The 11,197-nt window shown below is 49.8% G+C and overlaps 1 protein-coding gene across 1 annotated transcript in view; it reads right to left on the bottom strand.

Annotated features, from left to right (window-relative positions):
• The window catches only part of LOC122394670 (inositol 1,4,5-triphosphate receptor associated 2-like), a 71,415-nt gene extending 60,375 nt beyond the window's left edge, over positions 1–11,040 (bottom strand). Inside the window, exons 1-14 of the mRNA XM_043391701.1 lie at positions 11,001–11,040; positions 8,650–8,942; positions 7,618–7,729; positions 7,210–7,323; positions 6,727–6,915; positions 6,227–6,385; positions 5,647–5,815; positions 5,087–5,281; positions 4,564–4,728; positions 4,018–4,122; positions 3,557–3,719; positions 2,543–2,741; positions 2,002–2,059; positions 332–404 (exon numbers count right to left, since the gene is read on the bottom strand). Of these exons, the coding sequence (XP_043247636.1) occupies positions 332–404; positions 2,002–2,059; positions 2,543–2,741; positions 3,557–3,719; positions 4,018–4,122; positions 4,564–4,728; positions 5,087–5,281; positions 5,647–5,815; positions 6,227–6,385; positions 6,727–6,915; positions 7,210–7,323; positions 7,618–7,729; positions 8,650–8,942; positions 11,001–11,002 (1,996 nt within the window). The 5' untranslated portion in view covers positions 11,003–11,040. The remainder of the gene's footprint in view (positions 1–331; positions 405–2,001; positions 2,060–2,542; positions 2,742–3,556; positions 3,720–4,017; positions 4,123–4,563; positions 4,729–5,086; positions 5,282–5,646; positions 5,816–6,226; positions 6,386–6,726; positions 6,916–7,209; positions 7,324–7,617; positions 7,730–8,649; positions 8,943–11,000) is intronic.
• Positions 11,041–11,197: the final 157 nt, after the last annotated feature.

An 11,197-nucleotide genomic window follows, 5' to 3' on the forward strand; every position in this document is an offset into this window, starting at 1 on the left:
AGGAGAATGTTTAATGCCTGACAATAAATCCAGGAAACGTCAGACCATGGGTACGGGTAAAGACAGAGATAAATGCAGAAACAAAGACAACAGCAGAAGATAACAAAATCCTGACATGCCTTATGCCTGCGTGGGCGGCCCTAGCCGTACCAGTTGTGGAATGCGGCGTCAGAGGTAGTAGGAGGAACGGATGGAGACGGAATGGAAAGGTTCGGGCGGCCCCGACATTCCATAACGTCAACCGAGGAAGGGATGATGATGGAAAGGGGGATGGAAAAGGGTAGTCGACACACTCAATCTATGGCGGCCTGATATTGAACTCAACACTCACCGTCAATCTTCCGTGGCGAGGCCCACAGCGAGCGGCGCTCGACTGCCGACGGCGACTTCGAGTCCTCGCCAGCCTGACGGTGTCAGAGACGATTTGTCAGAGACTTGCCGTGCAACGCTGCTAAGACATAGCTGGACTGAGACACAGTTTGATCTAAGGAGACAGCGCAAAGCTTGCGTAGCAGTGCTCAGAAACGGTAGCAGTGCGGGTAACCACAGCTAGCAATGCCGACACACTGAGCTGATAACGGTATCTATAATACACGCACTGCACTGATAATGCTGTCTATAACACACGCACTGCACGGATACGGCATGTAACGCACACCACGCACACTGAGTTATTATACCAATGGTATCCAGGCAGCACGAATGGTAGGCGCCCCTTCCACAGTACGATTACGAACGCATCCGTAGGAAACGACTCCGCTTCTAGTGACGTTATGTAACTTCTAGCGGAAGTTCGCTCACCATCCTCTATCCGACGATTTTAGCACGGTTACGACTTTTCAGGACTTGACGCACTAGAGCACTCACTAAGCCTGTCCCTGAACATTTTCTGGTTCTGCGAATATCGATCTAAAATTCAGACGCCATCCCGCTTAGTAGCTAAGCCTGAAACTGCTATGTAGTACCATCGGGAAACAGCATAGCTCTGAAACCACGTCTAACCAAACGCGCGAGCAGCGAGACTGATGGCCCGCACAGCTGTCGGCCGTCACGCTCGCCGACCGGAAGACTGATAGGATATGTGGTGGTCGGGTCGGTCAGAGTCGGAACAAATGCATCATAGAACAAGGGAACTATGGCAAAGTTTAGCGGTTATGTGCGGTTTTGGGATGGCTGTTCGGTTTAATAGGCGGAATATGGGTATCTCGGGGAAAAGAAAAAACGGTGTTTCTAAAGAGATTGTCGACCATAAAGAAACGAGATAAGGTTTCAATAAAAAACGTCATCAATACTCACATTCAATCATTAAAATTCAAACATCTGTGTTAGATTGTACTCGTAAAAAAATGAGGTTCTTTTTTAAGTCGCCGCGTTTTGTTAAATGTCGCTATCCCAACGTCAAATACCTGGCGCCCGGAGCCGTCGAAACCAAAACACCTTCCTCAAGCTGCACTAAGCCGGATAATGAGTAACTGCCCTATGAGACCACATGGCTCGGTGTTTTCCGGCCAAACCGCTCCCCATTCCCGGTACAGGACGCCGGGAATCCAGTGGCGACTCCGGGATTGTGGCGACCCACACCCAAAATCCCCAGTCAGCTCACCACAGCCAAACATCTTGGGCCAGTGACGCCACAAGTCCGGGTTAAGTCGCTAGCATCTAATTCCTTATCATAAACAGCTGGATTTAATTGAAAAAAATGCGTTCTCGTGTGACCATGAAGGCTAGAAAGTATCAAAGCCGCACAAATAAGCGCTTATTCGGGCTGAAGCACAAGGTATCTCCTTTTGAGCGGCGCCCTAAGCCTCCGCCGGGAGCTGCTCGCGAGCCCATCCGTGATTGTTTCGATGGAGCTGATTCCAGTGAATCCATTGCATCACCGATACCGGTTCATAATCCCTGCCTCGCCCCGAGGCCCGACCACAACCAAACCGGTCCAAACGCCCCATCGCGAGCCATCGACCCCAGCGCCCCGGCGGAAGACAGCTGTAGCGTTAGTACCTGGTTTGCTCCAAAGGTGGCAGCACAGGTGGTGTCGGTGCACGGCCAGCTGGGAACCCTGGAGTGCCGGGCAAAGCGGTCAGAGGTGCAGCTCAGCGTGTCACGTGTGCGCTGGGCCATGCAACATGCAGTGAGTGAGGGTGGGGTAGGGGAATTCAACCACCATGACAGACGAGACAAGGGTTTTAGACAATGGACAAATGCAGGGTCAGGCACCTGGTCCATGAGTAGCGACATGCGTTAAACATATACCGAACAAACGTATTGACGACACACTTAGTAACAAAAACAGCCAATTATAGCAGTTATGTGCATATAAGCGGCATTTATCTGGCAAGGTGGTGTGTTTATCATATGCATGTCCACAGAATGTGCAGCCAACACCTTTGCTCCCGCCTACTTCAAACAGTGTTGTGCTGCGTCCATGCATTCCCAACACCACCAACAGGACATTGAACTTGACGCAACATAGCCCATAACTAGGTGACATTTTAGCAAGCAGCACGGGCCAGCCTCCTGTGTGACCGCACCCCAAACTCACCTCTGTGTGCGCCAGAGGCGCACAGAACGGGCCTTCTCCTCAGGCGAGGGCTCGGGCTCCGCCTCTGTCTGTGTGCCCGTCTCCGCTCGGGCGGGGCTCGGTGGATCCTCAGAGAGTTTGTCCTCCACTGTCTCGGGTTCGGTCTGAACGGCCGCTTCCAACACTGAGGTCGGCCGGCTGCGGTACACCGCAGACGAGTCTGGAACGGAAAACGACGAGATGATGATGATGCTGAATTGGGGTTTTTGGGCGCCCGGACTACAGTGGTCATCGGCGCCCATTCAAAAAACGACGAGAGTTTGTAATCTGAAAACGGACATTTACAGTAGTTATTCTTGGTCCCATCAGAACAGCGCACTGTCATCGAGCGCATTATTAGCCAATTATAGCATGCATATTCGAGAAGTTCGATCGGGCTTCGAGCCCTTCTAGGCCAAGCGCAGAGTCATGCCTACCCATGTGCCTTAGCAGTCTACATAAATTCTGAAATTCCGGCATTTTGGTGCTCGTTGTGTTCCGAAAAAAATCGTCGTAGGAAGTAGCCATCGAAGCTGACTACACCCCAGCCCAATGTTGGAAATACGACCCTTTGCTGGTCCTAGTCGGGTCCAAAATACTTTGCTCTCCTCTACAAATTTATGCTCCGGCACCTGAAATCTTTTCAATTTTCCAGCCTGTGTGATGAAAAATTGCTATTATTTCACCTAAAATATGCAGAAATAGCATTAAGAGTCACACAATTTATCAGCTATGATATTTAGTAGGCCAAACATATGATTTTACTCTTGGCCATTGTAAAAGCTGGTCGGTTCTCACTTCTCCGGACCAATTTTATCCTCCGGAACCAAGACCGAAAAAGAAAATTCCAACATTGCCCCAGCCCGGCCCACAATTGATTGGACCAGCCAAACATTCACTTCTAACTAGTGCGAGAGCCATGAGGCCTACGTCTCCCCCCCCCCTCATACGGCACGAGTAGCAAGTCGTGCGACCCCTGCCAGCCTGTGCACTCACCGTTCGATTCTGACGCAGCCGAGGAGAACTGGTCGTCCAGCTCCGCCGACTCGTCCACCCCGGTCAGAGGGGACCGCTCCTCCTCACTCTCTCTCAGCTCGCTCTCTGCCCGCCGGTGGCCCGACTGAGGCGTGCTGGCCATCCGCAGGCGTCGCGGAACCGACTGACGGGAAAGACAGAGGGCGGAGTCGTAAGTGCAAGGTACTGGCAGAAGTCACAGACAGCACGTAAAAAACTGTTATCACATGCTTCACGTCGTGGCATCCTCTCTTACGTTGAATACAGAATGATGAATAAAAAAGTGCGTAAACACGTAAAACGCGGACAACAGACACTGGGCAGGTTAGGAGAGCGCGCTAGTCTCAAGAATAATATAATGCGAGCACAGATAGCCTACCCACCGATTCAAACACCCGACAATGGTTAGATAGCCCAGTGACGTCCGTAACTCTGGAGCTGACCTTGAAGTGCAGGTTGAGCGGACTGGCGAAAATGGCGTGCACCAGTTCGGGAGAGGCGATGCCGGACAGTGGCAGGATGGGGTCGCCGTCCCCGGTGGTCTGAATCTGCAGAGGACACACAGAACTGACAGTCAGAAAGTATCACCAATACCGTCACCAGCCGCGTCACAGAGATCCTGATACTATTGCCTATAAGGTTACACACAGCGTCAGCATATTTAGCGCCCACATTCTTCCGCGTTACTGCCGCGTTGCCATTAAATTAAGCCACCACCGACTTCACATTTCCACAAAGCTGCACACAACCAGCATCCAGCTAGAATACATTCACAGGTAACATTCTCAGGGTCTGTATCCCCCGATAAATTACATAAATCGTGTAATTTATCGTGCAATTCATTCGGTCGTGCTATGATGGATGACATGACACACCCTCCTCACAAACCCTCCTCCCTCAACGGATTACCGTCCCAGCTCCCCTGAACACAGCCGCCCGATACCTCACCCTTTTTGCGGTGACTCCTTTCCTCCTCTCCCTCCACTAACCGTGTTGATAATCTCGTCGTGTATGGAGCCGTTGTTGACCGCCAGCGATGCGGGGCCCGAGTGGGACGCGTCTCCGCCGGCCGGCGAGTTTAGTCGCAGAGTCTGGAGCTGCTTCCGCACCTTACTGAGCTCGTGGGAGGTGCGAGACTTCTCGTCCTGAAGAGCCTGTGAGAGAGAAGAAAAGGGCAGCAAACTGTCAGCATCATCGGCTTCGTGTTATCAAATGGTGCACGAAACTTGAAAGGAATGATTGAGTCAACACAGTAGAACAGTTTCCTATATGGGCTTTAGGGCACGCCCATTGGAGCGGCCTACAAGAAATCAAGTTCAACATACTGACTCGTTCACAATTCAAACTGTAATAAAGTAATCAGTGTAATCCGCTAATTCTATTCACCACTCATCTTGTGCCATTATCCAGTGCAAGACCACAACACAAAATATCACAGAGCACCTCACCAACTCCCTCCCTCACTCCACCGCCTTCCCTCAGCCTCCCTACTTTCTGTCCACCATTTCTCACCAGCGAAGTATCCCTCATCTCTCTGATGGTCGAGTGCAGAGCCGCTATGGTGGCCTGGGACGCGGCGTTCCGCTCATCCCTGTCCCTCAGGTCATGCCGCAGGGCGTCGGTCTCCCGCAGGGCGTCTCCCAGACTGGTGTGGAGCTCATCCTCGCGGCCGGCGGCGCGCACCGCCTCCAGTTCAGCAGTGCTCAGCTGAGGGAGGGAGGGAGAGGTACTGGTGTGTTAGGCACGGTATGCTGCCCCGGGCATGGTGAACTGTGGCTTTGGGACACACGGGGCTTGGTTATGTGGCTAGAAAAGCTGAAGGTTAAATGGTTTATTTTGACGATTATGGAGGTACAATTGCAGCCGCTGAAGTGACTGCGTAGACTTTGTGTTGCTTCGAGATAACTATTCGGAAAATCCATACTAATTTATATCCAAGGCCATGGCCATAATTGATATCTACGATTACCGTGAAAGTAAGCAACCCCCTTTCATACCCAAAGCCACGCACACAAGTGCCCAAGGGGTCTAATACTAGGTCTCTCATCGCCCTCTCTCATCTAAACACCTACCCTGGAGGCCAGCAGCTCCATCTCCTCCTGTTGGGCGGCGATCAAACGCTCCTGGTGCGCCGCCTGATCGCGCTGGATCGCCCGCTGGCGGATCTCCGCCTCCAGCGCTGCCTGGAGTCGCTCTGTCTCCTGACGAAGGGACGGGATCCGACGCAGCTCGGCCGACATACTGCCGAGGACGGAGAGACAGGAGCTGTCATAGCGGGCATAGCTGCACGACGGCTAACTACCGTGCCAGACGGGTACTAACAGATAATCGACGACAGTGTTTTTACTAGCGGGGACAGTTGAAATCGACAGCTTCCCGAAATATGGCTGCATTAGCTCGTAAGCATGGTAATTATGCCAAACTAGGTAGCGCAATAGACAAGAAAACTACACCGCCAAGCAAATATTATATCGCGGGCTGTCAAAAACACCACACAGACGTCATGATTCTCTCAACATCATACACACTCGAGTCCAGCAAGCTTTCCCTCTTAACTCCCTCCCCCTGTCTAATATTCTGTTGGACCCGTTTCTGTTTCTCGCCTATAATTCCTGTCCGCCAGTCATTTCCGTCAACCATTCTCACGCTCACCTGTCGTTTTTATCAGCCAGCCGGGCCAGCTCGGCAGCCAGCTGCTGGTTGGTCTCCTCCAGCTGCTGCAGCTGCTGCTGCAGCTGGTCCCGCTCCTCCTGCAGGGCGCGACTCGAGTGCTGCAGCTGCGCGATGGTTCCCTCCAGCGCCGGCACGTCACTGTATATGGAGAGAGAAGAGTGACAGTCGAGCACAAGCCAGCCGCTATATGTAGATGTATTGAGCCAGCGTGCAAGGAGTGGAGAGAGCAAAAACAAAAGTTCATTATGTGTTGCGTAATGTGCATTTTAACGGGCCACGTTTCGAAAATCCATCGACAGAAATAATTATTGCACAGTGCGTTAAGTTACCTTACATATTTAACTTTATTTTTAGGTTAATAATAATTGTCCTGTGCAGTGAGCATAGTGACTTTTCCAGTCGAACCTCTTTCCTTACGACGTCACTGAGACTGGAACCCCCAAGTCTAGCCCGCGGACAATCCTCTCCCGCGCACTCACACTGGCGACATTTGCTGGCCGACTCCCTCGTAGCTGCTGCAGCTGCTGGTGTCCAGCACCTGGGAGCTGTGGAGGATCCCCAGGGAGGAGGCGCGGCTCCCCAGACTGAACCGACCGGCAGCGTGCAGCCGGCCGCCTGTCCCCGACTGGGGGGACGGGGACGGCGGGGTGGTGTCCGGCACCGTACCGCTGGGGGGGAGGGAGAGCGGTTAGAATAAACTAGCTGGTACTTGGGCGAGAAGCTGAGCGTGGTTTGTAAGAATGATGGCCCATGATCGGGTAGAAGTGACTGAATAGGAAAGCGTGACATTATTCTGGCCATTCCCGACACCGAAGTTACGACCGTGCATCGATTCTCACAAAATGAGCCACATGATATACCTAATGATATCATCACATCTTACGTTACGTAACAACGCATAGAACTATACCAACTCCGAACAGACGGTGGCAGTTTGATCCAGTATCATCTCGTTAACTCACGGCTGCATCAGCTGGGCGTGCGTGCTGTTGGCGGTGCTAACGGCGTCCCTGAACATGTCGACGGTAACGTGGCCGTCCGCTGTCAGCGACTGGGCCACTGCCTGCAGCCACTCTCTGACGGGGGTGAGACAGACGAGATGGTCAGAGTTCTCTGAGACTGGTGTGGACCATACAACATCGGTACACAACCTGCAATGATGTATGCTGTTTGGAATACATCCCAGAGATTTTCCAAGTATCATTCAACGACGATTACATTGCGTCATAATATCACGTGAAAAATGACTGGAAGTCGGAACACTACGCCCAACAGCCAAGCTTTCAATGACACTTTTAGCCCGCGGTAGACTCTTTCAAACACCCTAAACATATCCCAAACCCTGTGAAGAAACCCACGCCACCTCTCACCGGCAGACGTCGGGCAGCTGTTCCCGGACGAGGCGCAGCAGCCGTCCAGCCGGCAGCTCACCGGCTCCCGACTCATCGCACGCTTCAAATAGTGCCGCCGCCGCCGCCCGGTCTGCCAACGAACAATCACGCACACACGCATACGCTGCGTCAGTAAGGAGGTGAAAATCGGCGACAGAATCGAGTTATGAGAAAAATTTTGTTTCACTTTTTAATGAGCTAACTCCCCAAACATCACACAACGGCAAAGTATCAACACAAATCATGTCACATACCGATGCCAGACGCATCAAACGCCGTCCTCGTGCACGCTATAGCGTTGGATTTTGCATCTCCATTCACGCGTAACATATCCGTCAGGGAGAAATCAGGCGTCAGCATACACTAGCGCGCTATATTGATCGATGGAATGCCACATTGGACGTGAAAATTGCTCTCTCTGGCAGCAGAGACGCAGTGCCCTCAGCAGTCAGCGCGGTCAACGCACATTGAAACGAACGGTCGGACGAAAATAGCTACACAACTTTACAACACTCCCGAAACGCAGCAAAATCTTTGTTAACTAATTTAACATCAACGTAAATATGGACGTAATGTCGTAATATATTTCAAAACAACATAAACATTAGCGTAATATACTCTGTCCGAATTATAACATAAGCACGTCCGATGCTAATTGCTATTGAATGTTTAACAGAAATCAGCGGCAGCGCATGAATTAGGTTTACGCTAGCGGATTTCGATACAATGGCCGTTTGCCGCTTTATGCGTGCATAGAACATGAGTGTCCCAGCACTGTCCTGTATGCCAGTGCTACAGCCTACATCACAAAATGCGTCTTTTCGGTACTATCGCCTCGATCTCGAGACAAGCGCAACATACAATGCCGATCGCCGATGATGCGAAAGTAACGAACCTCAACGGCAAGGCCAAGTTCGACCGATCAGACCACACACTGCGGCACGCAGGTGGTCTGACCTGGTACGGCGTGTGACCTCCACTGACCTGGGACGGTGTGTGACCTCCACTGACCTGGGACGGCGTGACACGGCGAGGGAGCGGTGACGGTGACCCCGTGCCGACACCTGCTCCCGTCCTCCGGGGTTACTACTCCAGCGGAACTGCCGACGCCGCGCCACTGGCCGGCCTCCGGAGGAGACCAGTGAACGCCCTCCGATGCATCTGACGTCTCTGATGCCTCTGCCTCCACAGAAGACTGGTCCCGAGACGGTATGGGAGATAGCTCATGGTGGATGGACGTGCCCCAACTGACTTTGACATCAGGAGAGCTGCTGTCTGCTTGCGAATCCATTGGATATGCGATCCTGGAGTAGAAAGGGAATGTGTGAGGTCACTCTGCATTCTGTGATGACTATACGTAAATAAGCAATATGTTCATCATTCACTATGCCAAAGTATTTGTTGTAGAACCTCTGAACACCTCTTTTGCCAGAGCAGATAAAAAGTTTTAGTTTGACAAAATTATATCCTGTAATATTGTTTCAGAATATAGATCTGAATTGGAAAAAATGCTCATTTAGTGCTTGCAACTGGAATTTAGAAAGAACCATGCTATTTATGGAGAGATTTAAGTGCTATTGTATTGCATGCATCTCACATGCTGCCACCCGTTTGTAAAGCCACTAGACTCCAGTTCTTGAGATATTTACACAAATTTCACTGTATGCTGGCTGCTGCACACTGGTAGGTTATATGTATGCAGTTTGTAGTTTGTAGGTTAACAGGTAAGGTTAGGTCAGGTAAGATTGTTTGTTCTGCAAGAGTCTTTGATTAGAGACTTTTATAAGCAAAATTCATGTAAACAGTAAACATCTTAAGAACTGGCGAGTGGAGAGTCTAGCAGTCTTTCACAAATGGGTGGCAGGATGTGAAACACTGCTATAAGAATACCAATTTAAAGTTTTGATTGTTAATGCTTGCGCATGAAGAGCCTTACCGCTCATCCATTTTGGTAAATACATGTTAACTTTAGGACCGACACACTTTTCAAAGGTAAATTTTACACATTCTTCCATATTTTGACATCCTAAATCCAGATAAAGGTATAGGTATAAGTATATAGATAATGGACTTGGGGTAACAGAATGCTATTTGTTGTCCATGTCATTATTGGCTGGGAAACATATAAGGGTACTCAATACTCAGTGAGGTTCGAGGTCACAATTGGCTTTGAGCTCGTGCTCTCAGATTCCTTTAGTTGGGTAGTCCTATTCCTTCTACCCTGCAATTGGCTTCTTCTGATACATTTCAGGGGTTGTCGTGGCACATGCCACTTGAAAAGTCAAGGGTGTTCAAGGCTCAAGCTGTTTTGGAAAGTAGTGATTTCGGGTGGCTCATATTTCACTTCTCAGCAGCCGCTTGGGCGATTGTCTTGCTGTAATTTTTGTAGGGTAGCTGCATCCCTTCTACCAAATACTGGATACTCTTCATTTATATGCCTGACCCCCATTGCATGTGCAAAATGCAAAAAGAAGAGGTGCCAAATTTGTTCCCATTTCAATAACTTGGTAAATACTGGGGCCGTTTCGCTGAAACTTGGCATACAGGTAGACACCCATCACGCAATGCATTCCCAAATCCCATGTGTTGCGGTTAGGGTGCTACTGCATGTGCATACGTGCAAGGGTTGCCTCCAGATCTCGAGAATGGCTGGGCCAATTGCGCTCAAATTTGGTAGGTACGCTGTTGGGGACCGGTTCAGGTTAGTAGGGTACCGTGCAAGTCAGTTTTGATCCCATTTGCACATGCGCACGTGCAGAATGCTGTTTTCAGATCTCAGGAACGGCTGGGCCGATTGCGTTCAAATTTGGCACACCGCTAGGCGCTAGTGAGTAGTGACCGGTTTGGGTTAGAAGGGTGCTTTGCACAAGCCCGTTGGAAGTACCCTCTCGCCCTCTTCCGTTCCGCACGTGCAGGGCTCACTATCTCGCTCGCTTGTTCTTCGCCCAAAAGGCGTTTTACTGGTTATAATAGTTGATGAAAAGGTATTAGTATATATTAGGTCCGAGTAGACAATTGTGACGCTGTTGATACAAATATGAAACAGCAAAAATTTTAGGTTTTAGGTTAGGTTAGGTTGTAGGTTTGTAGTGGGTTTGTAGGTTTTAGGTTTTAGGTTGGTAGGTTTGTAGGTTAGGTTAGGTTGTAGGTTTGTAGGTTGTAGGTTGGTAGGTTGTAGGTAAATAGGTAAGGTTAGGTCAGGTTTGATTATGTTTTTCTTTGATTTCCAGGACATATAAGTATCATTTTTGGATTCAGGATGTCAAATAATGTAAGAATATAAAAACTTAATCTTTAAACAGTCACTCGGACTTAATGTATACTTTTACCGATGAAAATTGGCTTTATTGTCTCCTGCATACATGCAAAAATAGTATATTCACTCCTCCAACAAATAACAACGACCTTCGTCAAATTTCCGCTACTTCAAGCAGGGAGAAAATATATCTACCGGTGACACTCAAATTTCGGCCACTGATGACGTATTTTCTTCATTTTTTCTTTGAAATTAGATTAAAACAATTGTAATATCAATAGGGCTTCAATTTCAATATATTTT

Source organism: Amphibalanus amphitrite, unplaced genomic scaffold (genome assembly GCF_019059575.1).
Source record: "Amphibalanus amphitrite isolate SeventyFive unplaced genomic scaffold, NRLGWU_Aamphi_draft 000604F_arrow, whole genome shotgun sequence".
Taxonomy (NCBI): Eukaryota; Metazoa; Arthropoda; class Thecostraca; order Balanomorpha; family Balanidae; genus Amphibalanus; species Amphibalanus amphitrite.